General features: G+C 65.3%; 10 protein-coding genes across 10 annotated transcripts; 3 read left to right on the plus strand and 7 right to left on the minus strand.

The window, feature by feature from the left end:
* Positions 1 to 451: 451 nt before the first annotated feature.
* NOP56 (snoRNP complex protein NOP56) lies at positions 452 to 2574 on the minus strand (the record flags this gene model as incomplete). Its single annotated transcript, XM_076650936.1, has 6 exons — positions 452 to 867; positions 975 to 1032; positions 1109 to 1175; positions 1289 to 1499; positions 1575 to 2382; positions 2563 to 2574. The coding sequence occupies 6 exons, from the start codon at positions 2572 to 2574 to the stop codon at positions 452 to 454; spliced, it is 1572 nt and encodes a 523-aa protein (XP_076503488.1).
* Positions 2575 to 2998: 424 nt separating this feature from the next.
* Positions 2999 to 10049, plus strand: JCM10292_003378 (uncharacterized protein; the record flags this gene model as incomplete). The annotated part of the gene is made up of 11 exons (XM_076650937.1): positions 2999 to 4959; positions 5028 to 5171; positions 5237 to 6376; positions 6440 to 6953; positions 7016 to 7488; positions 7549 to 7879; positions 7945 to 8567; positions 8629 to 8912; positions 8974 to 9634; positions 9700 to 9826; positions 9885 to 10049. The coding sequence occupies 11 exons, from the start codon at positions 2999 to 3001 to the stop codon at positions 10047 to 10049; spliced, it is 6423 nt and encodes a 2140-aa protein (XP_076503489.1).
* Positions 10050 to 10258: 209 nt separating this feature from the next.
* Positions 10259 to 11337, minus strand: JCM10292_003379 (MBL fold metallo-hydrolase; the record flags this gene model as incomplete). Its single annotated transcript, XM_076650938.1, has 3 exons — positions 10259 to 10851; positions 10913 to 11130; positions 11189 to 11337. 3 exons carry the CDS (start codon positions 11335 to 11337, stop codon positions 10259 to 10261), a joined length of 960 nt encoding a protein of 319 aa, XP_076503490.1.
* Positions 11338 to 11689: 352 nt separating this feature from the next.
* On the minus strand, positions 11690 to 14347 carry JCM10292_003380 (uncharacterized protein; the record flags this gene model as incomplete). The annotated part of the gene is made up of 13 exons (XM_076650939.1): positions 11690 to 11820; positions 11885 to 12012; positions 12079 to 12341; positions 12418 to 12482; positions 12574 to 12850; positions 12907 to 13000; positions 13079 to 13092; positions 13157 to 13282; positions 13468 to 13603; positions 13661 to 13688; positions 13795 to 13887; positions 13954 to 14047; positions 14117 to 14347. 13 exons carry the CDS (start codon positions 14345 to 14347, stop codon positions 11690 to 11692), a joined length of 1680 nt encoding a protein of 559 aa, XP_076503491.1.
* Positions 14348 to 14551: 204 nt separating this feature from the next.
* On the minus strand, positions 14552 to 16981 carry YTP1 (Ytp1p; the record flags this gene model as incomplete). Its single annotated transcript, XM_076650940.1, has 9 exons — positions 14552 to 15157; positions 15221 to 15514; positions 15577 to 15675; positions 15760 to 15830; positions 15908 to 15923; positions 15989 to 16160; positions 16232 to 16567; positions 16658 to 16740; positions 16904 to 16981. The coding sequence occupies 9 exons, from the start codon at positions 16979 to 16981 to the stop codon at positions 14552 to 14554; spliced, it is 1755 nt and encodes a 584-aa protein (XP_076503492.1).
* A 169-nt stretch (positions 16982 to 17150) lies between these two features.
* BRE2 (Bre2p) lies at positions 17151 to 19082 on the plus strand (the record flags this gene model as incomplete). The annotated part of the gene is made up of 3 exons (XM_076650941.1): positions 17151 to 17294; positions 17351 to 17886; positions 17948 to 19082. The coding sequence occupies 3 exons, from the start codon at positions 17151 to 17153 to the stop codon at positions 19080 to 19082; spliced, it is 1815 nt and encodes a 604-aa protein (XP_076503493.1).
* Positions 19083 to 19581: 499 nt separating this feature from the next.
* Positions 19582 to 21624, minus strand: JCM10292_003383 (uncharacterized protein; the record flags this gene model as incomplete). Its single annotated transcript, XM_076650942.1, has 1 exon — positions 19582 to 21624. The coding sequence occupies one exon, from the start codon at positions 21622 to 21624 to the stop codon at positions 19582 to 19584; it is 2043 nt and encodes a 680-aa protein (XP_076503494.1).
* Positions 21625 to 22620: 996 nt separating this feature from the next.
* Positions 22621 to 23871, minus strand: JCM10292_003384 (uncharacterized protein; the record flags this gene model as incomplete). Its single annotated transcript, XM_076650943.1, has 3 exons — positions 22621 to 23301; positions 23407 to 23531; positions 23640 to 23871. The coding sequence occupies 3 exons, from the start codon at positions 23869 to 23871 to the stop codon at positions 22621 to 22623; spliced, it is 1038 nt and encodes a 345-aa protein (XP_076503495.1).
* Positions 23872 to 24443: 572 nt separating this feature from the next.
* JCM10292_003385 (uncharacterized protein) lies at positions 24444 to 24947 on the minus strand (the record flags this gene model as incomplete). The annotated part of the gene is made up of 4 exons (XM_076650944.1): positions 24444 to 24535; positions 24602 to 24736; positions 24800 to 24894; positions 24943 to 24947. The coding sequence occupies 4 exons, from the start codon at positions 24945 to 24947 to the stop codon at positions 24444 to 24446; spliced, it is 327 nt and encodes a 108-aa protein (XP_076503496.1).
* A 594-nt stretch (positions 24948 to 25541) lies between these two features.
* Positions 25542 to 26521, plus strand: ARL1 (Arf family GTPase ARL1; the record flags this gene model as incomplete). The annotated part of the gene is made up of 6 exons (XM_076650945.1): positions 25542 to 25544; positions 25678 to 25769; positions 25842 to 25950; positions 26019 to 26210; positions 26291 to 26421; positions 26494 to 26521. 6 exons carry the CDS (start codon positions 25542 to 25544, stop codon positions 26519 to 26521), a joined length of 555 nt encoding a protein of 184 aa, XP_076503497.1.
* Between the last annotated feature and the right edge of the window lie 92 nt (positions 26522 to 26613).

Consider the following 26613-nt stretch of genomic DNA (forward strand, 5'->3'; position numbering starts at 1 on the left):
CTTGGCTGGACCGCTTGTTCCCCTTTTCCTCCTGCCCTTCTTCTTGGACGAGTCTGTTCCACGTCCTCTTTATGTGCCCTCCTCGTCAACCCCTCTGCTATAGTCGCTTGTCCGCCTTGCCCACCCGCAGACGATAAACCACCTCATAAGCGGTTCTGTTGCCAACACCAAGCTTACTCTACCTCCAGATTTCACATGTGCTCACTCGCGAATGGAGCAGAGGGTAGATGCAGAGTTACAAGTACATGAGCGAACGAAACAGCGGCAGCGCAGTACACTGTAGGAAGTGGAGGAGGGGGTTGGCGCAGCGACGAGCGCGCGCGCAAGGTGGAGCTGAGGGTGGGTGAAGGAGGAGGCTAATGTAGACAACGGGGTGGCGGAGGAGAGAAGGAACGACTGCTCGGGAGACCAGGACCAGCGAGACGGCGAGTGTGAGGGGGGGGGGGCATCCTCATGCCTTTGCCGCCTTCTTGGCCTCCTTCGCCGCCTTCTTCTCAGCCTTCAACCGCTTCTTCTCCTCCTTGCTCAGCTCGTCACCCTCGTCCGCCTTCTTGCTCTTCTTGCTCTTCTTCGGCGACGCCTCCTCCTCGGCCTCGTCGTCGTCAGCAGCCGCCGCGAGCGACTTGCGCTTCTTGTCCTTCTTGGCCGACTTTTCCTTGCGCTCCTCGGTCGGCGCCTGGAGCGCCTCGGCGTCGACGTCCATCTTGTCTCCATCGGCGCCCGACTCGGCCTGCTCGGCCTTGAACGCCTCGAGCGCCTTGGCCATGGCGTCGCTGTTCTTGGTCGGGTTCGACCCGCTCTCGTAGAAGCTCAGGCGCTCCTCGACCTGCTGGCGGAGGACCTCGCCAAACTTGGTCGACGGGGCGTCTGCGCGCGAGAGGGACAGGGGTGGAATGGTCAGTTGCGGGTCCTGAGCGACTGAGCAGCCGCCTCAGAGCGGCGGGCGCGCCGAACGCCCGGGAGACGAGACGCACCGGAGAAGCAGTCGATGCGGGCGGCGATCGAACTCTTGTTGGCGAGGAAGCGCGAGATCTGGACGAGTGCACGGCGCGAGGGTCAGTACCCTGTCAAGCTGTCTCGAGAGGCGAGAAATTTGTCGGAGACGTACCCGACCCTTGTTCTTGGCGCCGGCGCGGCCGATGAAGGTCGAGTGGTAGATGAGACCGTACTTCGGGCTGAGGAGAGAGAGAGAAGAAGGTCAGGGTCGGCTGCCGGGGCTTCTCACCTCTTGCGGTGCGAGTTGTGCAAGCACGCAAGCACCAGCAGAGGAGAGGTCGAGCGGACGCACGTGTTGCCCTTGGTCTTGAGCGCGCGGAAGAGGGCCTTCTCGGCACCGAGGATCTGGACGGTCGACGCCGGGTACTTGCTCAGGTTGGTGAGCGAGCCGGCGTGCGAGATGAGGCGCGCGCCGACCGTGTCGCCGATGAGGGCCGCGAGGTTGGGCGCGACGACGCCCATCTTGTCCGAGAGGTACGTCTGGAGCGACTTGCGGTAGTCGTCTGCGGGCGGTGCGGAGGGTCAGACTCTCGCGACACGATGCGAGGAGCAGGAATGGGAGGGAGAGCGGGACGCACAGAGGGCAATGACGCGCTCGGCAAAGTTGCGGATGTTGAGGTGGTCGACCTCGGAGATGTCGGTGCCCATGGACGCGCGCGAGGCGTCGAGGATGTTGCGCGCGAGGACGTCGTTGTTGTCGAGGAGCTCGGTGAGGTCGTCGAGGAGGTCTTCGGAGAGCTGGGCCTTGTCGCCGACGAGGCGCGCGACCTTGGCGTACTGGTAGTTGTCGGGGACGATGCGCACGAGCTCGGGGAAGTGCCAGCCGTACCACTCGCGGACGCGCATGGCAAACGTGTTGACGTCCTTGTCGAGCTGGTCGAGGAGGGCGATGGCCTGGATGATCATGTTGTCGCTGCGGTTGACGTTGAACTTGACCTTTGCGCGCGAGTAGGCGTGGCCGAGGCCGAGCTGGGAGCGCTTGGTGTCGCCCGACTCGAGGCCGGCGAGGAGCTTTTCCTGGTGGAGGCGGATGCCGCGGAGGACCTCGAGGGTCCGGTCGCTGGCGTCGCAGTCGATGCCGAGCGTCGCCTTGATGGACGACGCGAGGCCGCGCTCCTCGACGCCGAGGGTGACGCCGGCCTTCTTGGCGAGGTTGAGCTCGAGGAGGCCGTGGAGGAACTCGTGCACGACGCCCTCGGAGACGTCGTTGGCGACCTCGAGGGCGTGGGCGGCGTCCTGGAAGGGGACGAACGAGACGAGCTTGACCATCTTGCCAAACTTGGAGACGTCGTCGACCGAGTCCTGGACGGACTTGACCGACTTGCCAATCTCCTCTGCGAACTCGGACGAGAAGAGGGCGAGGCCGGTCGCCGACTCGAACAGGAGCTGGAGGCGAGGAGGGAACGGTGTCGCGCGAGAGCGGAGCGGGCGGGGGAGCCGCGGGTTGGCGCAGGCGGAGCATGTGTGTGCAGCTCGTCAGTACTGTGGCCCCGGCTGCTCGCCTGGAGGCTGCCGTAGCGCGGCGAGAGATGCAGGGTCTGGAGAGCGAGCGAGCGAGAGACGCACATGGGTCGCCATTGTGCGGGTCGAGGGGGGCGGGCGGGGCTGGACGGGGCTCTGCGAGAGCAGCTGCACAACTCTGGCTCTCTCTCGAGCAAGCACGCGCGCAGCAACGGCGAGGCGGGGCGAGGACGGCGCCGTGCCTTTGCGAGCTCGACGCTTTTCGCGCGCCGACTTTGAGAGACACGGCGCCCGCCGCCTCGCTCTGCGTGTGTGTGGGTCTCTTGTAGTGTCAGAGTAGATGGTACTGCACTCTGTCCCACCCCCCAATCTACTCCCGAGAGACGACTCTGCGTCGGCCGTGTTGCCGCTGCGACGGTCGCGTCGGGCTGCTGCTGCCGTCGCTTCGTGTCCCGCTCCCGCGCCGAGCCACAGTCGAGCTGCGTAAAGGCTGCGTGGACGCACTTTGTCGCGCTCTGCCCGCCCGCGCACCGCTCCTGCCATGGCCTCGCTCGCCGACGGGCCCTCGCCAGAGCTCCACATCAACCCCGACGCACCCGCCCCCGCCGACCACAGCCCGCACGAGGCTCAGGGGCAGGACAGCGACGCGCAGCTCGCCCCTCCCGTCCCCGTCGTCGAACCAGAATCACCACCAGACGCCGATCAGCCCGCGGTCGCCGACACCCCTCCCGCCCAAGACCTCGCTTGCGCCGACCCTCTTCCCGCGCAGGAGGACGCGAAGGGCGACGCAGACACGGTCGAGGACGCTGCTACTGATCCTGCGGTCGACGACTCGGCCAGTGCCGACGCCCCTCCTGCCAGCGAACCGGACGCGCAGCAACGGACCGCCGAGCCCGAAGCGTCCGTACCTTCGCCAAGCGACACTGCCGCGCCGCTCTCCGTGCCCGATGAGCACTCAGCACCAAACGGGACAGCAGCGGACGGCGCGAGCGATGGCGGCGAGTTTGAGGACGTGAGCCTCTCGCGCGCACCGTCGGTCGCGCCCGCCGTACAGGCCCTCCGCGACGAGGTTCAGCGCGACGCGGCCGAGCTGCACGCCGACACGCCTGTCGTCGCGCCCGCCCCGGCCACCGCGGAGGGCGACGTCGACCTCGAGCCGCTGCCGGTTGCCGAGACACCCGCTGCTGTCGATCCCGCTCCGGAACCTTCTGCTGAGGAGGTTCCCGCACCCACACCCGCGCCAGCACCCGCCGCACCAACTCCCTCCAGTGCGTCCACGAGCGCGCCCACCGAGACGGCGTCGTCCTCGCCGCAGGTCGACCCCAAGGTGCGGCGCGAGTCGATGGCCTCGGTCACGACCGTCTCTGCGCCGGGCTCGTCGCACCTCGTCTCGGGCATCCTCATCGTCTCTTCGCTCGAGACGATCGCGGCGACCAAAGAGGCCAAGAAGAGCAAGCCGCTCAAGGACGCGCTCGACGCCGCGCTCGACGCCCTCAAGTCGCCCATCCAGCCCTCTTCGGGCGCGCCGACGTCGGCGACGATCGACCCGCACCTCGTCTTCACTCCGCTGCGGCTCGCGTGCGAGACGCGCGCGCTCCCGCTCATGATCACGGCGCTCGACTGCCTCGGCAAGCTCGTCTCGTACGACTTTTTCGTCGAGCAGCACGACCCGGACGCGCCGCAGCTCCAGCTCGGGCGCGAGGACGACACCGAGTCGCTCGCGGGCGGCAGCGCCGCGCAGCAGCAGCAGCAGAACCTCGACGCGCTCCCGCTCGCCGACCAGATCACGTCTACCGTGTGCGACTGCTTCAGCCCCTCTCCCGCCGGATCGGCCTCGTCCTCTTCGTCTTCGTCGTCTTCGTCGTCTGCGAGCCAGCCGACGACGCAGCACGACACGCTCCTCCTGCGGCTCCTCTCGTGCCTCCTCTCGCTCATCCTCTCGTCCTCGCTCCCCGTGCACCAGTCGGCCCTCCTCAAGGCCGTCCGCACCGTCTACAACGTCTTCCTCCTCGGCAAGGCCGGCACCGTCCAGACCGTCGCGCAGGCCACCCTCGGCCAGATCGTCGGCGGCGTCTTTGGCCGCGTCGCACTCGAGAGGGACATCCTCCGCGCCGCCGCTGCTCCGGTGGCGCCGGCGGGCGTCGGGCTCGGAGTCGGCCACGTCGGAGGGAGCACGCCTGGTCCGAGTCGCAGCGCGAGCAGGACCGATCTGGCGAGCGTCGCCGAGGCGGACGAGGGCGGCGGCGCGCTGCCGCCCGGGGACGCTGATGGAGCCGCGCCGGAGAAGGAGGAGGAGGAGGAGCCGACGCCGCGGGTCCCGCAGGACGGGATGGAAGGCGGTGCGGGGGCGGAGGAGGGGGTGGGAGACGACGAGGCGGGAGAGGCTGCTGCTGCTGCTGCTGCTGCACCGGCGCAGGAGGACAGCGTCACGCCGAGGGTGTCGGTCTCGCAGGAGGACGGGCCGGCGACGGAGGAGCAGGGCGAGGGCGACAAGGTGACGAGGTGCGTGCAGTCTTCCTATCCTCGGATCTGTGCGGTAGGGCGTTGCTCACTGGCCTCGGTGCATGCAGCGAGAACCTCGCGCGCCTGAACGGGGTGCCGGTCCAGCCGACGACGATGAGCGGCGTGTCGACCAACGACCTGTACATCAAGGACGCCTTCCTCGTCTTCCGCGCGCTGTGCAAGCTCTCGATGAAGCCGCTCGGGACCGACAGGTGCGCCCTTCCGGCCTGTGCATAGCTTCGAGGGCAGCCTTCCTGACCTTGGTATGCCTCTCCAGCGAGCGAGATCTCAAGTCGCCCGCCATGCGGTCGAAGCTGCTCTCGCTGCACCTCATCCTCACCATCCTCAACAACCACATGCCTCTGTTCACCGATCCGCATGTCGCCATCATCTCGTCGACGTCGCGCGAGCGCACGCCCTTCCTCACCGCCGTCAAGCAGTACCTCTGTCTCGCGCTCTCGCGCAACGCCGTCTCGCCCGTGATCCAGGTCTTTGAGCTCTCGTGCGAGATCTTCTCGCGCATGCTGAGCGGGATGCGGCAGCGCCTCAAGAAGGAGATCGAGGTCCTCCTCAACGAGATCTTCCTCCCGATCCTCGAGATGCGCAACTCGACCGTGCGCCAAAAGTCGCTCCTCCTCGCCGCGTTTGCGCGCCTCGCGCACGACCCGCAGGCGCTCGTCGACATCTACCTCAACTACGACTGCGACCGCTCGTCGCTCGACAACATCTACGAGCGCCTGCTCAACGTCGTGTCGAAGCTCGGCACGACGCACTTCCCGCCGGCCGCGCCCGAAAAGGCGTCGCAGCCGATCCTCTCGGCGCTCTCGCCCGCAGCGTCGCCCTTCCCGCTCGCCGCGACCTCGCTCTACGACGAGTCGCGCTTCTCGGACCCGTCCTTCGCGGGCGTCCCCGCCGAAGCGCACCTCAAGCGCCAGAGCCTCGAGTGCCTCGTCTCGGTCCTGCGCTCGCTCGTCTCGTGGGCAGGCCGCAGCTCGTCGACCGCCGCGCCGCAGGCGGGCATCGTGCCCCCGACGCCGCTCAACGGCTCGTTCGCGCGCCCGTCCGAGGACGGCGACGCTGCTGCGGCAGGGTCCGATCCGGACCTGGGCGCGTCGCTCGGCGCAGGCGGCGAGCCGGGCTCGCTGTCGAGCGAGCGGCGCAGCACGAGTGGCGCGGCGACGCCCGTCGCGCAGCCGGGCGAGGGGACCGACGACCCGTCGCGGTTCGAGAACGCCAAGCAGCGCAAGACGACGCTCCTCGAGGGCATCCGCAAGTTCAACTTCAAGCCAAAGCGCGGCGTCGCCTTCTTGATCGAGCACGGGTTCATCCGCAGCAGCGAGCCGAGGGACGTGGCGCGCTTCTTGCTGCACGCCGATGGGCTCGACAAGGCGCAGATTGGCGAGTACTTGGGCGAGGGGTGCGTGCTTCCTGAGGCTTCTTCTGTGGGCGGGGTTGTCGCTGACCGGTTTGCGCAACGCAGTGACAAGGAAAACATCGAGACGATGCACGCCTTTGTCGACTTTATGGACTTTACGACGATGCGTTTCGTCGACGCGCTGCGCATGTTCCTCCAGTCGTTCCGCCTCCCCGGCGAGGCGCAGAAGATCGACCGGTACATGCTCAAGTTTGCCGAGCGGTACACGGCCGGCAACCCGGGCGTGTTTGCCAATGCCGACACGGCCTACATCCTCGCCTTCTCGGTCATCCTCCTCAACACGGACGCGCACAACCCGCAGGTCAAGAAGCCCATGTCCAAGGCCGAGTTCGTCAAGAACAACCGCGGGATCGATGACGGCAAGGACCTCGACGAGCAGTTCCTGTCCGACATTTACGACGAGATCAACGCCAACGAGATCCGCATGAAGGACGAGGTCGAGGCGGCCGGCCCGCAGGCTCCGGCCCCGGGACTCGCTGGCGCCATCGCTACCGTCGGTCGCGACCTGCAGCGCGAGGCGTACCTGTGGCAGTCGGAGAGCATGGTCAACAAGACCGAGGTGCGCTCTGCGAGTCTAGCGACGCCCGAAGACCCGATACTGACGCACTGAGCTTTGAACAGGCCCTCTTCCGCACTCTTGTCCGCGGGCAGCGTCGGGGCGCCGGGCGTGCGACCGACGAGTACTACAGCGCGTCGCACGCCGAGCACGTCAAGCCCATGTTTGAGGTCGCGTGGATGCCGATCCTCGCCGGCATCTCGGGTCCGCTGCAAGACTCGGACGACCTCGAGCTCATCACGCTCTCCCTCGAGGGCTTCAAGCAGGCGATCAAGATCGTGTGCCTGTTCGACCTCGAGCTCGAGCGCAACGCGTTCGTGACCACCCTGTCCAAGTTCACGTTCCTCAACAACTTTGGCGAGATGCGCGCCAAGAACGTCGAGGCGATCAAGACGCTCCTCGACGTCGCCATGGTCGACGGCAACTACCTCAAGGGCAGCTGGCGCGACGTCCTCACCTGCGTCAGCCAGCTCGAGCGTTTCCAGCTCATCGCACAGGGCGTCGACTCGCAGGCGCTGCCCGAACTCGGTCGCAAGCCGTGTGTCTTCATCACTGCTCTCGTTTGAGAGTGACCGCGCTGACGCATTGACTGGCGCAGCTCGATGGGCGGCAAGCGGCGATCGACCGTCTCGTCGAAGCGCATCAGTCGCCCGACGGACGAGGTCGCGCAGGAGACGCGCTCGCAGCACATCACGATCACGGCGGACATGATCTTCTCGTCGACGCCGAACCTGTCCGGCACGGCCATCGTCGACTTCGTCCAGGCGCTGAGCGAGGTCTCGTGGGAGGAGATCCAGGCGTCGGGTCTCGCCGAGCAGCCGCGCGTCTTCTGCTTGCAGAAGCTCGTCGAGATCTGCTACTACAACATGAACCGTATCCGTCTCGAATGGTCGGCCATGTGGCTCATCATCGGCGAGCACTTCAACCAGGTGGGTCCACCCCGTCTGCCGACCGCGACCTCCTCAGCGCGCCTGACTGACATCGCGCGCATCAGGTCACCTGCCACACGAACGCCAAGGTGTCGTTCCTTGCGCTCGACTCGCTGCGACAGCTCGCCATGCGATTCCTGGAGAAGGAGGAGCTCGCCAACTTCAAGTTCCAGAAGGACTTCCTCAAGCCGTTCGAGTACGCCATGGTGCACAACACGAACCCAGACGCACGCGACATGGTCCTCCAGTGCCTGCACCAGATGATCCAGGCGCGCGTGCAGAACCTGCGGTCTGGCTGGCGCACCATGTTCGGCGTCTTTGCCGCGGCGGCCAAGGTTCCGACCGAGCGTATCGCCGTCCAGGCGTTCGACATCGTCCAGCGCGTCAACAAGGACCACTTTGCCCAGATCGTCGAGTTCGGCTCGTTCGCCGACCTCACCGTCTGCGTGACCGACTTCTGCAAGATCAGCAAGTTCCAGCGCGTCAGCCTCCAGGCGATCGAGCTGCTCCGTGCCCTCATCCCGATGATGCTCAGCTGCCCCGAGTGCCCGCTGAGCGCGGCGGCGAACGGCGGCACGGTTCCCGAGGCCACAGCGACCGACGACCCCATGATCCGCTTCTGGTTCCCGCTCCTCTTCGGCTTCTACGATGTCATCATGAATGGAGAGGATCTCGAGGTCCGCAAGCGGTACGTGAATCGCCCTGAACCCGCGACCGAATTTGCTGACTTTCCCTGACCCGCTTCGCAGCGCTCTCGACTACCTCTTCGAGACGCTCAAGAAGCACGGCCAGTCGTTCCCGCCCGAGTTCTGGGACACGGTCTGCAAGGAGGTCCTCTTCCCCATCTTTGCCGTCCTCCGCTCGCGCTCCGACGTCTCGCGGTTCTCGACCCACGAGGACATGAGCGTCTGGCTATCGACCACCATGATCCAGGCGCTTCGCAACCTCGTCGACCTCTTCACCTTCTACTTCGACGTCCTTGCGCGCATGCTCGACAAACTCCTTGACTTGCTCTGCGAGTGCATCTGCCAGGGTTCGTCACACTCTCTCTGATCCCGTCGCAAGCGTCGAGCTGACACGTTCGATGACGGCAGAGAACGACACGCTCGCGCGGATAGGCACGGCGTGCTTGCAGCAGCTGCTCGAAAACAACGTCGACAAGCTCTCGCCCGAGCGGTGGGAGCGGATCGTCTCGACCTTCGTCCAGCTGTACAAGACGACAACGGCGTACCAGCTGTTCGACCCGACACTCCTTCTCCCTCAGTCCGACCAGTCTCCCTCCGCCGCCGTGTCCTCGCCCTCAAATGGCTTCGCCCCTCTCTCTCCTCCGACCGCATCTACCCCTGATCCTGTCGAAAACGGCGGGCCCGTCCCTCCGCCGAAACCCGCACCGCCCGTCGATCGGCGACGCGTGTTCCGTCAGATCATCGTCAAATGCGTCCTCCAGCTCCTTCTCATCGAGACGACGCACGAGCTCCTGCAGAACGAGCGTGTCTACACGACCATCCCCGCCGCCGAGCTCTTGCGCCTCATGTCGGCCCTCGACGAGTCGTACCGCTTTGCGCGCAAGTTCAACGCTGACAAGGAGCTGCGAATGGCACTGTGGAAGGTTGGCTTCATGCGCGACCTGCCGAACCTCCTGCGCCAGGAGTCGACCAGCGCGGCGACGCTCGTCAATGTGCTGCTGCGCATGTACAGCGACGTTCAGCCCGAGCACCTTGAGAAGCGCGCCGAGGTCGTCGATGTCTTTGCACCGTGAGCTTGCCTTTCTCCCATTTCCTCGCGTACCGAGCCCCACTCAATCCCATCTTGCCGCGCAGACTCGGGCTCGACGTGCTGGCCAACTACGTCTCGCTCAACCCGGAGACGCAGGCTCGCAACATCACGGCGTGGACACCTGTCTGCACCGAGATTCTCCAGGGCTTCTGCGCGTTCGAGGTCGAGCCTGTGCGTGCGCGCACTCGTGTCGTTAAAGGCATCAAGCGCTAACTCGCTGGTCACACAGTTCAAGGCGCAGCTTCCGCGGCTGTACCCTCTTGTGACGAACACGCTCGTCCGCGAGGTCGACCCGGCATTGCGGGACGCCGTCCGCAACATCTTCATCAAGGTTGGACAAGTCGCGCTGGGCATCACGGGCGACGACAAAGACGCGGTCGCGTCGCAGCAGTAGACGGTCTTCCTGGCGTTTTCGGTTCTCTCACGCAGTCGCGCTGTTCCTTTCCTTTGTCCCAATCCACCTTCGCATTGTAGTCAAGATGTCATACACTTCGAACAGCAGTCTCACGAAGCGAAGGGGGCTTTCGAAAGCACGAGGCGCCTCGGACATCTCGCATCCCTTTCCGACCCGCGGGGGAGAAGGCTACGGTTGCGCGCAGCAAGCTACTCCTTGAATCCCTTTCCCTTCCAACCATTTAACTGAACCCCGTCGAGCATACGCTCTTTCCCGCCAAGCCGCTCCCACGTGCGGTAGTTGTGCGACAGAACAACCATGATCTCGTCTCTTCGCTCCGCCGCCTTGACTCGCTCGAGCGTCGACTCGGCCAGCGCGTAGTCCTCGTAGTTGGAGTGCCCCAGCGGCACGTCCTCTGGGTCGCTCGCGTCGCGCCACTTGCCAAGTCGGAAATGCTTTTCGTCCCGCTTCGGGCTGAGCAGGACCGGGTGATGGCAGCAATCGGCGGCGAGAAGGACATACTCGTCCTGTGGATGCGAGTCCGCGCTCGGGTTCGCTGACGTGCGGACGAGAGCCGCGAGATGCCCCTCGGTGTGGCCGGGTGCGGCAACGAGAACAAGCGAGCCGTCGCCCCAGACGTCGTAACTCAAGTCGAACGAAGCAGCTGGCTTGCTGCTCCAGGCGACTTCGCTGACATTGTCCAGGCCTTTGAGCGCCGGGATCTTCGCAGCGACGCCTGACCCAACAAGCACCTGGGCATTCGGGAACAGCGACGGCTCGCCCGTGTGGTCGAAGTGGTGGTCTGTAGGCCGTTTAGACTGTCAGCAAGAGCTCGGAACGTGGGATGCGCAATGTGAACGCACGCGAAAGGATGACCAGGTCGACCTCGTCCCTCTTGACGCCCGTTCTCGCCAACACATCCACCAAGTCCTCCATCACCTCGATGTTGAACATGTCATACTCGGGTAGATCCGCCTCAGGGATGTGTTTGCGCCAGTCCTGGTTGATACCGAGGTCGAAGAGGGCTACTTTGCCCGACTGTTCGTGTCGAAGAAGGACGACTGTGACGGGACAGCGCGGACTGTTGCGTTCGAATAGTCAGCGATGATGTCAGCGCTTTGCGGAGAGGCAGAACGCACTCGGCGAGCGTCGGCGGGTAGATCGTGTACCATTCGGGCAAAGTGAGGGATGCAGCGACGAAGGCGGTCGCGGAACAGCACGCAGTGCCCGCCGGAAGCCCGTGCCAGTGTGTGTACGCTGCAGCTTGGGGCTCGACTATGGCAGACATCCCAACGAGCTGTAGGGAGTAGAAAGACACGGGTGAGGCAGCGTAGCTGATGGGGAGATTACTGATGTGGGGTGATGTTGAGCTGGCGTATATGTATGTACTGCAGCAGCTCACCCACAACAAAGGCTCTTTAGCTCAGTTGGGAGAGCGACAGACTGAAGTTTGGCCTCTGGTCGAGCGTACTTCTGCAGGTCTCCGGTTCAATCCCGGAAAGGGCCAATCCGTTTCTTTTGCTGTTTGCGCCCCTAGGTGCGCCACCAACGACTCTGCTGTACGTTGCATTGCTTGGCCATGTACCCCATTTGCTGAACGGCGCGAGAACTTTTTTCGAGGAGTCTAAGCACCCGACTTTCTACGCCTTCCAGTCCTTGCTCGCGACCGCCGCAGCGACCACCTCCGCCACTGCCAGCAGATCCTCTTCGCGCCAGCGCCTGCCAACAACCTGGATAGCGGCGGGCATGCCCGCCGTGAGGTCCGGGTCATCTACCCAGGGAACAGATTGATGAGCGTTCGAGCGGAGCCCGAGTACATCCGGACAGGGACGCACAATCATTGAAGAACTGCTGGTCCTCGTCATTGAGAGGCTTGAATGCGGTACTGTCCTTCGTGTCGAGCGCAGGGTCAACCTTGGTGACTGGGAATACGACCGCGGGGTTGTCAAGGAGGTTGAACATGCTGTGTTTGGATGAAGCAAGGTGAGCATCAGCTTGCCGCCATGCAGCCTGCATCAGAGAAACGCACGCCGTGTAGCCCACGTGACGATTGTTGCCCGGCAGCGGTGCCGTAATCGGTGCGGCAGGACAGAGCAGTCCGTCAAGCGGCCTGCCCGTCGAGGTGGGCGTCCCAAGCCAGCGCGTCAGGAATGCCTGCTGCAGCTCTTCCTTTGCGCGGTTGAGCTGCCAGACCTCGTAGGTGGTCTTGGTCCCAGCCGTGTCGATCAGGACTCCCGGGATGAGGGGCTCGTCGATTTGCTCAAGCGTGCGGCGGATGTCTTCGCCTCCGTCCTGCCTCAAGGAAAACATGTCCGGTCAGTTGCTTGTAGCGGGCTTCAGAAAAACGCGCTCAGGAAGCACGGCTTACCGCGTCGTAAAGGTGACCCGCCAAGTCATTTGTGTGCTTGAACTCCTTCCAGTCAAACTCGACAACTGCAAACGCGGAAATGCACCAGTGTCAATGAAGGGACGCTACACGTCTTCTCGTAGGATGTGGTTGCCTCGAACCCCGACAGCGACGTACCTTCATGCCCAGCTGCGACCAGCTTCTTGACCGTTTCTTCCAAAGCGCGTTTGATAGGCGGAGTAGGCGTGACGAGATAGTCCGTGCGGATCACGCCGAATGCGAGCTTGCCCCGGCCCCGGGCCTGCGAGAAGGCCGCGTCGTTGAACGCGAAGGGAAGCGACGTCGCGTCGTAGTTGGCCGGATTGAGGTCGAGCACCGTCTTGAGGAAGTAGGTGCAAGACGAGACGGAGCGTGCCATCGGGCCCGCCACCGAGAGGATGGACTCCTGCCCGAGCTACGCAAAATTATGTTCAGTCTCGGCAGGTTGAGAAGGTCCGGGAGGAAGCGCACCAGACTGTTGGTCGCATGCCCGTACGGGATGCGGCGGGTCGACGGGCGGATAGTGTGCAAGCCACAGAAAGCGGAAGGGATGCGGACCGACCCGCTACACGTTGGTCAAGCAGGGAGGGCAGACGTCAGTTTCATGCGGCGGCTGTGTTCCTTTCGACAGACGCAGGCGTACCCAATGTCCGTGCCCTGTAGGCGGTGCAGGTCAGCAGAAACTCAGGCTGATGGCCACAGGAAGCAAAGAGAGACGTACAACGCCGACGATAGACCCTTTCATGGCAATCAGTGCTCCCTCGCCGCCGCTGGACCCGCCAGGACTGAGCTTGCGGTTGTGCGGGTTGTGCGTGCGGCCGAACAGGTGGTTGAACGTGTCGCCGATCTGCCATGGGCCGGCAGACCACGCGTGAGTACAATGTGTCGCTGGCTCGACTGCGTCAAGCCGAAGGTAGAAGGCGACAAGCGCACCATGAGAGTCTAGCGACGTCGTCGTGACGTCAAAACAACACGCAGTAGATCAGTCTGGCAGTATACGGACAACCAGGTCAAGAGCAGCGAGGTGCGCACCTGCGGGACGTTCGTGCGGACGTGGAAAACCGCTCCCGCGTCACGCAAAAGCGCAACAAGCGCACTGTGGCGTTGCGAGATGCGACCAAGATAGGACACGTAGCCCATCGTGAGCTCAGTACCGGCGATGTCAAATCTGTGAGACCGTCTCATGAGCGGACTGCAGCAAGGACAAGTCAGATTGGAAGCGTACTGGTCTTTGAGCGAGACCGGAACACCGTCTGCGGAGGCACGTCTCGAATCAGCGAGGCTCCAACTTATATAGCGGGTTTCTCCGGAAGAGCGATGCTCGCGCTGAGCTTTCGACGAAGGTTCGGGTGAACGCACGCAAAGGTCCGATCGTCTTGCCCGTCTCCTTGAAACGCCTGTCGAGCTGCTCGGCATACTCGATCGCCTCGTCGAAGAAGATCTCGGTGAGGCCTGCACAGACGTGAAGGTCAGCTCGCCGTGTGCCGCTTGTTTACCAGGTGAAGGGAGAGGACGAACAGTTGGTGAGCTGCTGCGCGATGGCGGCGCGCTTGCAGAAGGCGGTAGTGACCTCGACAGCGCTGTACGTACCCTGCGCAATCCGCTTGGCGAGCTAGAGAGGCAATGTGCAGTCAGCGACTCGGCCGGGTGCATGTGGGGCAATCGGCAGGCTGGTGCTCACCTCCTCGACCTCGTCGAGCTCTGTGATCTCGAGCTCGCGGTCCGAGAGGATCCCGCACTCCTTCGGCACGCCCGTCACATCGGCGCGGTCGTCGGCGAGGAGCTCGGGCGAGAGGCGCCAGGCGGCGGGGATGAGGCGGTCCTGCGCCTGCTTCTTCTCGGCGGCCTTCTCGCGCCAGTTGTCCTTGGTCAGGTGCGGGAGTGTCACGTGAAACGGGGCGATGAGCGGCATCGTGCAGGTGCGGCGCGGCGAGATGAGGAGGAGAGAAAGCGAGAGCGAGATAGCCGCGACCGCGCGGGGCCTTCCCTCGGAACCTCGGACAGCGCGCCGCTTCAAGCGCCGTTCTTCCGCCGAGCAGCAGTAAATGGTCGCACAAACTGATTTAAACATGCACAGAAAGGAACTGAAGGACTACTCAACAATCGAGCGGGGCGACTACCCTCGCCTCCCTGCATCCACCTCCTTCTCCTCCCAGTACGCATCCCCGCCATCGTCCTCGTACTGCCCCAGCTCGAACACCGTATCGTCGCTTCCCGGCCCCGTCCTCCCCGCCCCCCCCTGGCGGCGCGCCTGCATCTCAAGCGCCTCGTTCGCCGCGCCGGCGTCGGCAAGAATATCTTCCTGCCGTACGTCGGCCGACTCGCGCCCCTGCGTCAGCGGCAGCGACTCGTACTCCTCCGTCTCGCGCCGGACATGCCCACGCCGCCCGCCTGCCGAGCGGGAGGAGGATGAAGGGTCGCCACGCCGCCCGCGCGCTTCGAGGCGGCGGGCAAAGTCGGCCGCGCTCGCGAGGAACGTCGGGAGCGCAAAGCCGAGGACGCGAAGCGGGGGCGGCGAGTCGGACCGCATTAGGGAGGCGGGGCGGTACGGCTCGCTGTCCTCGTCGTTGAAGCTGTCCGCTGCTGCGGCGCCTTCGACATCTGCGTCGGTAGGGACGAGACCGATAGCTGCGGCAGTTGTCTTGTGTCGAGTTTGATACTCGTACAGGTCAAACATGGCGACCCCGACAAGGTAGATGGCGAACGAGCCAGAGAAGAGGATCTGCGGCGACCAAGCGTGAGCAACCCACACTACTACTGCGCGCAAGCAAAGGGCGGAGCGTACATTGGCATACGTCGTCGAGTCCATTCCGGACCCGGCAATCCACGCCATCTGCTCCTCGGTCGCGCTGAGGAACGTCAACCCCGACAGCACGAGCAAGAACGGCGTCAAGTGCTGGAACGCCTTGGGTCGCGCCGTGCCCTCGACCGCGGGCGTCGGCTCGTCCCTCAGGACAAAGCAGATCTCGATGATGCGCGTGAGGCCCGCGGCCATGAGCGCCCAGCCGAAGAGGCGGTGGATGTCGGTCGAGAACTCGAGGTGCTGCCCGTGATTCGCCATGGCATAGCCCGTCATGCCCTAGTTCCGATTCATAGCATCAGCAAGCTGCGCACGAGTGCATCGCGGCGGAGCAGACGCACGATGATGACGGCAGGGACGACATTACGCTTCCCGTTCCGCCCGATCCAGATACCGAGCGCACCACCCGCCCACCAGAGAACACCGAGCGATACGTGTTGCTGTTGAGTGGCGCAATTGTGCGCTTGTGAGCTTTCGCAATTGAGGTAGGAAGGTCGAGAAGTCGAAATCACGTGAGGACGCACCATGTCCTTGTGGCTCCACCCGGTCGGATGCGGCGAGAGGAAGTTGTGCTCGGTGAACGTGTTTACGATGCCTGTTCGAACGCAAAGTGCGGGTCCAATTGCGTCAGTTTGAGCAGAGCGACCTCCGCGCGCGCGGTTGTGGGCGTACCCCAGAGCATGATGACCTGCAGGCGTTCCAGCAAGTCAGCTCAGAACTTGCACGAGACACAGACAGCGAAGTGCAACGCACCCAAGAATCGAGGTACTCCTGACTCATCTGCTTGCGTCGAAGGAAGCCCGCGCCGACCCGCATCATCATGATGAGGATGACGGCGTAGGCGATGAAGGCCGACCCCATGATGAAATGGGCGGCACACTGCCCGACGTGGTCGTTGAAGCAGAACCCGAGCGCGGCGATGCCGCTGCGCGAGCGAGAAAGTATTGTTCAGCCGAGCCGGCACGGCGGGACGAGGTGGGGAGTACGTGCGCGCACCCGAAGATCATCTGCGTCCATCCGACGACAGGGAACGACTTGCCGACTATGCCGTGCGCGACGACGACGCTGCGACGTACGACTGTCCCTTCGAGGACATGCAGTTTGAGGAAGATGCCCATCGCAGTCTGCGAGATCATGTACCACCAGAGGTACCCCGCAAAGTGCGCGTGTGCCGTCATGTGGAAAGAGCGACCGCCGTGGTGGTGGCCGAGCGAGTTGCCCGCGAGCGAGAGGGCGACGGTGAGGGATTGCAGCGGGACGTGGAAGCGAGATCGCGTGATGCCGAGGACCATGCCGGCGGGGAAGAGGATGCCCCAGCAGAAAATCTGGATGCTGTTCAAGTCCATGTAGGGTCAGTCGGCATAATCCGCGGGTCCGCAGAGCGGAAGACCATCCGAGAGGTGGGGCAGAGAGGCGGCTCACGCAATGTGCCACTTGATGGTGCCGTCGAGAGGCTCATCGTTGGTAAAGTTGTGCTCGTACGGACCCGTCTCGACCTCGTGGTGCTGTCGGCGGGGAAACAGACGAGTCCGAGGTGAGCGAACCAACCTCGGCGATGAGCACACGAGGCAGCAACAGCAGACAGCGGTTGAGGGAGCACAGCAGACCCTGAAGAGCACTCTTCTGGGCGCCCTGCGTGCCTGTCTGTCCAGCTAGAGCGAGACTCACCTCGTGAGCCGAGACGATCCTCGGTAGCGACGCCGCGGCGAGGACGAGGGCGAAGCAGAGCAGCCGACGCGCGCCCATTGTATCCACAGGGGAGTAGCACCCTCTACGAGCGGCTAGAATGCTTCAGGGCGGATGGGAGCGAGGGACAAGCGGTCGACGCTGCTTTCCGACCGCGAAGCAGCTTCATCTTGACCGCTACACTTCCTCGAGCTCCGTCGGGTCAAAGCCACGCTTGATAGAGACAGAGATGGCTGCAGTGTACGGCGGAGCCATCGATCCGGCGCTCCTCGCTTCGAACGCTGCGGCTCCCGCGCTCCTGACCGCGCTCGCTTCCATCGAGGAGCGCGAGCCGTCTACTGGCGCAGAGACTCCCGAGGCAGATCAGTCCGAGGCACGTGCATTTTGGCAACGAGCTGCGCACGCGTAACTGACTCGTGCAGCCCACAGGAGCCGCGCAGCCGCCCCACCAAGCGCAAGCACTCCCCTTCAGCGCCGACCCCGCCCTCTCGCTCGCCCGCCCCGCCCCAGAACGACCCCTCCGACATCTCGAACCCTCCCGTGCTCGTTCCGCACACGCTTCAGCTCCCCGAGAGCGCCTTCGAGTTCCACGCGACGCGCTCGCACCCGTTCAACAAGCTCGGGTTCCGCTATACGCCGTGTGGGCCCGCACAGGGCACGCCCATGAGTGTTCCGCCGCAGCGCAGTATCGAGTCGTACCCCGTGGGCATTCGCTGGAGCTGGGAGGATCGCAGCTCGTTCACCCTCCTCACTGAGGACGCGCACACCGTCACGACCGACAAGGGCTGGCGTGCGGCGCGAAGCAATGTCGGCGTGAGGGAGGGCGCGTGGTATTGGGAAGTAAAGGTCGAGCGAGGGGGCGGGGACGGCGGTCGGGATCGGGGCGGCGAAGGGCAGGGCAGCTGGGTTCGCGTGGGCGTCGGGCGGAGGGAGAGCCCGCTGAACGCGCCTGTCGGGATTGACGGGTGCGTCCGCGCCTGATTCGCGCTCCGAACTGATTCGCTGACTGCTTTTGCGACACGGCAGCCACTCATACGGCTACCGCGACAAGAGCGGCGAGACGGTCACGCTCGCCCAGCCCACACCATACGGCCGACCGTACGGCTCGTCTGCGACGATCGGCATCTACCTCTCCCTCCCTCCCCGCTCTCCCCCTCCACCAACTGACCGACGCGACCCGTCCCGAATCGTGCGCAAGCGGATCCCGATCCGGTACAAAGGCCAGCTCTATTTTGAACAGCTTGAGTACGCGCCTTCAAAGGAGATGGAAGAGCTCCTCGTCGACCCGGCGCTGCAAGCCTTCAAGCAGCGCCAGGCAGACGAGAAGCGCCGCAAGGCCAAGGCTGCCGCGCCCGGGACGAAACCGCCGCCCGCATCGCTCGACCAGGGCCCGCCGCTCCGCCCGCTGCCGAAACTCGAAGGGAGCAAAGTCGCCTTTTTCGTCGACGGCGAGTGCCAAGGGGTCGCCTTCTCCGACCTGTACGATTTCCTGCCCCTGCGCAAACCGCGCGCGCCGCGGGGCGCGCGCAGCAAGAAGGACGCGCGGTCCATGATGGAGAACTGGCACGACGACGGCGCGCTCGGCTACTTCCCCATGGTCTCGGTCTTTGGCGGCGGCATCGCGACACTCAACGCCGGGCCAGACTTTGCCTTCCCGCCGCCCGACGACATCGAAGCGGCGCTTTCGAATTCAAATTCGGCGGCCGCGCCGAGCGCACCGGAAAGCGGGCGGACGTGGCGCCCGCTGTGCGAGCGCTACGACGAATTTGTCGCCGAGCAGGCGCGCCTCGACGACTTCGACGAGCAGGAGGCCGTGCGCGTCTTCCTCGCCGCGCAGCGCGACACCGCCTTGCAGCAGCAGGCCGCGTCGGCCGCGATCCTCGCCGCAAACGGCGGCGGCGCGGGCGAGGTCTCGGACCGCGACTCGTCGTCGACGCCCGGGCCGGCGGCGGCGAAGAAGGCGCGCGCGGCGCCGCCCTCGCTTGCGGCGGCGGCGGCGATCGCGAGCGGCAAGCTAGCGAGTCTCGGCGTCGGGGTCGTCAAGGCTGAGGCGGCGACGGCGCTGGCGCAGGTGCACAGCGAGAGCGCGCCGCTGGTCGGAGCGGGGCCGGATGAGGAGGGCGTCAAGCCCGAGGGAGACGTCAAGATGGAGTTTGCGTGAAGAGGGAGGCGGATGCTATCGAGTGCATGACATGCGTGATGTGAACGACCGAGAATCTCGTACGCATCTTCCGACAGCCACACTTTCTGGACAATCAGAATGCTGCGACGACTGCGCTGCAGGATGCGCGCGACGGCGTGCTGCGGATGTAGAGTAGGCAAGAGAGAGCAAAGGAAAGGAAGTATACGACAGAGAGGGGAGAGGGTCGGAGCGAGGTAAAGGAACGACAGTGGAGCGAGAGAGGGGAGAGAAATGGAGGGTATGCGCTACGACCAGGCTCAAGGCGGAGAAGGAAAGGGAACGAAAAAACGAACAACGAATGAGAAAGAAGGGAGCTATGTGCAGGATGAAAGCGAAAGGAGACGGAGCAGGGGCATGCGAGGTGGGAGTGAAGCGGAGGGAATATCCTGACCGCCGACGATATGCGAGGGTTGCAGAGTTGCTGATGCGGCGTAGAGAGGGAAAGGAGTGGTGAGAAAGAGAAGGATGCGAAGCGAGCTTAATACGCCGCTCGCGGCGCGAAGCCAGGCGGGAGCCCCTGCGGCTGCATCTGGTGCGGATGCGCGCCGGGTGGCATCCCGGGCATGCCCCTCTGCGGCGGCGGCGCCATGCCGGGCGCGAGGGGTGCAGGCGGGACGTTCCCGAGCGCGACGGGGCAGTTGGCATGCGCGGCGAGGATGGCGCGGAGCGAGTGCACCTCCTCCTTGAGATTGTTGACCGTGCTCTGCAGCGCGTCGTTGTCGGTCGTGAGGAGCTCGACCTTGGTCTGCAGAGACTGGAGCCACGCCTTTTTGCGCTGGCGGCACTTGAGCGCCGCTTGGCGGTTGCGCTCGAGAAAGTTGCGCCGCTTCTCCTCCTCAGTCTCGCCCGTGTCCTTCTTGCGCCCGCGTCCGCTCTTGTTCGCCGCCGGCGCCGGCACGTCGCCCTCTCCATCCATGCCCATATCGGGCGGCGACCCGCCGTCGACAGACGAGCCCACCATGGTGGCGCCATCGTCGTCTTCTTTCTTTGCCGCCGCAGCCTTTCTCCCCCTCTTCGCCGGCGCCTTCTTGCTCGCCGCGCTCCCCGTACCGCTCATCTCCTCGTCATCATCGACGCCCTGCGCCTCGGCCGCGATCGCCGCCGCCGCCGCCGCCGTCTGCTTCCTCTGCCGCTTGGCCGGCGGGCCGCCCTGCTGCTGCAACGGTGGCGGCGCGTTGACATTCGCCGCCGCCGCGCCGCGCTTCGCCCTGCCGCTCCCGCCCGCAGAAGGCGCCGGCGAGCCCTCGACCGCGCCGGGGGCGACGAGCGCCTGCCCCTGCGCCTGCGCCTGCGCGGCGGGAGGCCCGCCGTTGCTCGCGTGCGTGCCGAGCGCGCCCGGCCCGCCCGTCACGGTCGAGCCGGGCATGACGGAGGGCGCGCCGGCGCCGGCCTGCTGCGCGGCGGCGAGGATTTCGGCGGGGAAACCGCCGCCGCCCGGGGTGGCGAGGCCCGAGAGGGCCGCGGCGGCGACGACGGCATCGTCGTTGTGGAAGCTCGCCTGCGTGAGGAGGTCGAGCGGGTTCTGCGTGGCGTTGACGGCGGGAGGGGGAGGGGCGATCGAGGCCGAGGGGCCGGCGGAGGAGTAGGCGACGGAAGAAGGCGGATACCCGACGGCCGAGGGAGGGTAGCCGCTGCCGGCGTGAGGCGGGTAGTACCCGCCCGCCGGATGAGGCTGCTGGTGTGCAGGGTACGGCGCGGCATGCTGCGCCGTCGAGCGCGTCTGCATCCCGGCGCCACCGTTGACGTCCGAGAGCTGGGGCACGGCGGGCGCCGACCCGCCCATGACGCCGTTCATCTGGTTGGCGAGCGCCGAGCGGTGCAGCGTCTCTCCTGGGTGGTGCGGCGCCCGCTTCGTCTGCCCTGACGTGATGGCGTTGTCCGAGTTTGCGCGCGCAAAGCTCGCCTCGAACGAGTTGGCCTCGTTCGGGCCCTCGTGCGGGCGCGGCCCGCCGCCTGCCAGTGCTGCAGCGGCGGACGCGTCGGCGGTGCCGGGCGTGTTGTTGGTCATCATGGCGAACAGGGCGGCGGTCGCGGGACTGGGCGGCGGGAACGCGACGCCCGCAGCGTTCGACCCACCGGCGCTCGTCGCGCCCACGCCGGGCGTGTAGCCCGTGCGCATCGACGCATCAAAGAGGCTCGAACCGCCCGCAGGTCCGTTGAGGAGCGCAGGCGAGAGCGGGCCCGTCCGGAGCGAATCGTCGCCCCACCCGAACGCCGACAACTCGGTCCCGGGCGTCTGCATGAGCGCGAGCGGCGGGAGGCGCTGCGACCCGCCGGGCGTGTGGCGCGGGATCAGGCTCGACGGGCTCGTCGAGCGCGCGCGCCGGCCGGACGCCGAAGCGGTGCCGTCGGTGGGTTTCTGGGCAGACGAGGTCGACGACGAGGCTTGCGGGCCGAAGGACTGCTCGAAAGGGTTGGGCTCCTGGTTGAGCAGCCCGGCGCCGTCGAGAAAGGCGCCGCCGCGCGAGAGCGGGTCGGAAGAAGCGCGATGCCGCCCATCTGCTCGAGGGACAGGTCGCATTCCGGGTCAGCTCGAGTTCCGCCGCTTGTTTCGCGTCCATATTCTGCTGATAAGTACTCGTGCAGCACCCCGAAGCAGGTCTTGCCACCAGCAGCACGAGAGCCGCAACTCCGGTCCTGCTCACCTCAGCCCTCTTCGCCCGCACGAGTGGCGCAACCCCTCGCCGCTCGGCAAGCCCGGAATGCACTCGCCCCGCGTCCAAAAGTGCGCAGTAGCCCTCTGAGCATGCGCGAGGGGCAGTCCAGGCGGGCGCCGGTGCTCCGAAGCCGGACGGGCGTCATTCCGCCCCCTCGCCTCTTCTGGACGCGCCCGCGTCTCCGTCGCTGTCGCGCTGGGCAGGGAGAAGGGAGAGACGCACAAAAGGGGTCATCGCGCTTCAGCAGCGCGGGCGTCTCCATCGCGTGAGACTGGCGCGGGCCGAGAAGAGGGGGAGCCGGGCGACGAGGATGACGAAGGGCCGGAAAGCGCACGCTCCGGAGGCGGCGAGTCGCGCGAGTTGGCCGGGGGAGGAGGGAGGAGTGCTGAGAGTAGGCCTCAGACTTGCATGCAGCTGCCAGGTAGACTCGAACTGGCAGCGCAGGACGTTGGCGAGAGGAGCGGAAGCGCAGAGGCGGTGCGCCGGCGAAAGGAAAACTTGGGCGCCGAGGGCGACGGGCAAAGGGCAGCGAGAGCTCGTCGCGGGTGCTGCTGCTGCCGGTGCTGTACCGAGTCCTTGCAGCTCTGCTTCGAGGCTGCTGTCGCGATCGACTCGCCTTGAGTGCACGAGGCCCACCTCCACACCTTCGCTCGGATGACGTCGAGGGCACGGTTCGGCCCTCTCGCCCGCCTGATTATCTCGCGCGACCTAACTGCAGCCTAATCCAACTCCGGTTGCTGAGACAGATAGTCTTCCATCAACCCAGAAGACCGGATCTCGCACAGGCAGACGGAACCCTGGTCGGTCGAAGTGCGAAAGATGGAGAGAAATACATTCGCCGCCTGATCCCCACGCCTCGTCTACACGCGCGTGTTGCGGCGGAACCCGTCGTACGCGTCCTCGACCTTTGCCCAGTCGACTGCGCCCCACCACTTCTTGACGTACTCGTCGCGGCCCCAGAGGCCGTAGTCTGCGAGGTAGCAGTGCGGGTGGGTCGAGATGCACGCGAGCGGGTGCAGGCTCTGCCCGATGCGCGCGGCCGCGTGCGGCGTCACGGACGAGTAGATGGCCGACGCAGAGAGCGTGCCCTCGGACAGGAGCGACGCGTCGGCGGCCGCCGCGGCGCCGCGCTGCTTCTGCTGCGGCGAGACGGTCTGCCATGCCGACTCGGGCTTCTTGTCCTGCTGCTGCTGCTGCCCCTGAGGCGCTCCTGCTGCTGCTGCGCCCGCTCCTTCTGCGCCCGCGTCAACAGCAGCGGGCACCTCCTCGCCGAGGACCTTGAGGTCCTTGCCCGCATACGCGCCATAGCCCATCTGGTACCGCTCCTTGACGAGGACGGTCCCGCCGGCGTACGTCCCGACGACGCCGAGGTTCCCGCTCGGGTCGGTCACGAGCCACACGTACGCGCCCGACGAGGGGTGCAGGCCCGCGACGTGCGCCGAGAGGTGCGAGACGAGCGCCGGGAACGAGCCGAGCGAGGGGATCGTCGCGAGCTTGCGCGAGAAGTTGGACGAAGGGTTCGGGGACGAAGGGGTGGGGGACTGGAGAGTCGGAGGGGGGCGAGGAGGGCAGCGGAGGGAGAGGAGGACGAGCGAGAAGAGTCAGTCTCGGCGCGGGGGCGAGGCACGGGGAGGGGAGGAGCGCACAAGGGTCGAGAGGAAGAACGAGTTGTTGAGGGCCTCGGAGGCATAGTTGAACGCGAGCGTCTTTGTCGGGTCCTGCGCCGCCTGCTTGACCGTCTGGAGGACGCTGAGCGACTCGAGGTCGGAGCCTGTGCCGGGCCGCGCCACGAGACGAGGCCGAATGGGTCAGTGTGTGGCTGCAAGGACTTTTTGCGGTGCTCGCGAGTCCTGGCTCGGGGTGGAGGAGCGTTACTCACCTCGGACGAGGTCGTTCAGGCGGTCGAGGACGCCCTGCTGCCAGTCGACTGCGACGGTGCGGAGGGCGGTGGGGGAGAGGAAGCCGGGGATGCCATGGTCTGGGCTGTAGGCGAGGGGCACGCGCGAGTGGAGCTGGCGGCGTGAAGCTGCCGGGGCAGACGCCGCTGCAGACGAGGAGGACGAGGCGACGGCACGGCGCGCGGAGGCGGCCGAGGCGCGGAGGGAGGCCATGCGTGCGGGTGTGTGGCACTGGCAGGTGCTGCAGTCGCTGCACGCAGAGCAACAGAACGCAGATGAAGAGTGCTTCGGGCCTCGCCGCCGCCGCTCGAAACCTCGCCCGTGGAAGCGCGGCAGTAACGCGCAAAGCGTGATGGGCTTGCTTTGCTACCGCAAACCTTGCAATCTCACAGAAACTCTCAGGCTCAACAGGAGTGGTGTCAAGCGAAAGCCCGCAATTCTCATCTCTCACGAAGGGGTACCGTATCGTTGCTGAGTGCCCGAGCGTGAGGACATATGCAACGCAACTCTCAGTGTCAGCAAGGGCCAAGGGCAGTAGCGGGAAGCGGGAGGGTGAGAAGAAGATGCGCACGGAAGTGGTTGCTCCCACTCAAGACTCATCGCCGAGCCGCCAAAGGTGGCGACAAAGCGGGAGCTGTCACATCTTTAGGCTCGCAAGCAGGGCTTTCCGCCTCGCGTGATAGCGCAGATCGAAGGACAGAGGAGAACCAGTATGATGCATGTAAAGTAGCGACAACAAGGAGAGGGGAAAAAGCGACCCGCCCATGCCCACCACCCCGCACCCGCTACGCCGTGCCGGCAGAGGCCTGCTCCTCCGAGCCACCCTCGCCGATCTCCTTGTGCTGCTTGCCAGCAAAGAACGCCTCGGCCTCGTTGCCTGTGCACTCGTGAAATGCTCAGTGGCCTGTAGGAGATGGCAGAGCGGACTGTGGCTGGGACTCACGCAAAACATACTTGTCACGCTCCTGACCGATGAGCATGATGGTCTTGAGCGTGCTGTCAATGGTGTCGAGGCGCTTTGAGAGCGAGTCGAGGCGGTTGTCGAGGCGGTTGTAGAGCAGATAGAAACCAATGCCGCCTAGAGAAAAGACAGACTCAGTGAGGGGGTCTGGGACTTTGCACGGGGTCAGCAGACACGCACCTCCACCCGCAACCGACACAACGGCGGGAAGGGGAATCTGGAGGACAGTGTCCTTGCTGAGAACGGGCGGGCGGCCCTGCAGCGCCTCGGTGGAGCTGCGACGGACAAGGTGTAAGGAGCGCGCGCCGAAGCGCATTGCCCACATCATGTCGAGGGGCTGCGAGTCGGGCAAGCGTGCGAAGAGACGGAGAAGCAGAAGGTCAGCGAGACCTGTCGAGCGCAACGGACCCGCCCGTGTGCTCGCCAGGTTGCAGGTTGCGGTTCAAAAGCGCGGCGGCCTGGCAGCGACGCACGCGTGTGCACTGCGGGCCCACAGCCGCTCGATCGCGTCGACGAGACGGTGGGGAGTACGAGGCGACGGAAGACAAGCACGGGAAGCCCTGCAGCCCGAGACACTGTGCAACAAGCTGAATGAACACACAGATCTCGGCGGCCTTACCTGTGAGCTGTACGAGAGAGGCGAGAGAGGATGAGCGGCAGTTGGCGAGCGGCGCCCTCGCCGCCTCGCCTCGCGCTCGGCGGATCTGCACGCACCCGCACACCCGCCGCCGCGCTCGCTGCAGCCGAGACGAGAAGCACGCTGCACTCGGCGCACTCGCACGCCCCCCGGCTCGCGTGCTCCGCTTCCCTCGTCCCGTCTCGTCCCCTCATCCCCCCCGCCACGCTCGTATCGGACTAAGCACGCGAGCACCCCCTCTCCGACTCTGTGGACGGCGCCCGAGTGTGCCCTGCTCTCGCCACCATGGTGCGCAGCGCTCCCTCAACCCTCCCCTGCCGCACTCGCTGACAGCAGCTCCGTCTCCCCCCCTCCCTCCCCCCGCATCCCCTCGTCCACCTCGTGCTGCCGACTCCACCTGCCGCATTACCGCCGTGCACAGGGCGTGTCTTTCTCGTCCCTCTTCACCAAGATCTCGGGCCTCTTCTCGCGACAGACAGAGGTCCGGATACTCATGCTCGGGCTCGACTCTGCGTCCGTCACCCTTCTCCTCCTCTATGCCCCGCCTCGCCCGGTCCGAGACTGACTAAAGCGGAGTACGCACAGGGGCAAGACGACGATCCTGTACCGGTTGCAGATCGGCGAGGTCGTGACCACCATCCCGACCATCGGCTTCAACGTCGAGACGGTGCAGTACAAGAACATCAAGTTCCAGGTGCGTCCCTCGTCCCTCTATATCAGTACTTCTACTGTATGACTGACTCGAGAGTCGTTCTCACGCAGGTGTGGGACCTAGGAGGGCAGACGTCGATCCGGCCGTACTGGCGATGCTACTACGCCGACACCAAGGCCGTTGTCTACGTCGTCGACTCGGCCGACCGCGAGCGCCTCCCGATCAACAAGGCAGAACTACTCGCCATGCTCAACGAGGAGGAGCTCCAGGACGCAAAGCTGCTCGTGTTTGCCAACAAGCAGGTGCGCCCGCCTCGCCTTTTCTCCGCTCTTTGTTCTTTCATTTTGACGGGCGCTGATTGAAACGTACGACATGCGCACAGGATCAACCAGATGCGATGTCGGCAGCAGAAGTGTCAGAGGGGCTCGGGCTCGATACGCTCAAGAACCGGCAGTGGAGCATCTTCAAGAGCTGTGCAATCAAGGGCGAGGGGCTGGAAGAAGGGCTTGACTGGTGCGTTCGACCCTCCCCTCCCATGTTGAACAGGTGAGCTGACCCGGCTCCCTGGCGCGCGAACGACGACAGGCTGGCAACAGCGCTGCAAAGCAAGTAGACACTCTCTGTTCTCGTTTCCACCTCCCCTCCCCGCCGCCGTACCCGTACATTCCCCCCACATCCCCTCGCTGTATCACACGCTCGCATCCT

The sequence above is a fragment of the Rhodotorula paludigena genome (genome assembly GCF_050403205.1).
Source record: "Rhodotorula paludigena JCM10292 DNA, Rt_paludigena_JCM10292v1_ctg43, whole genome shotgun sequence".
In the NCBI taxonomy this organism is placed as follows: domain Eukaryota; kingdom Fungi; phylum Basidiomycota; class Microbotryomycetes; order Sporidiobolales; family Sporidiobolaceae; genus Rhodotorula; species Rhodotorula paludigena.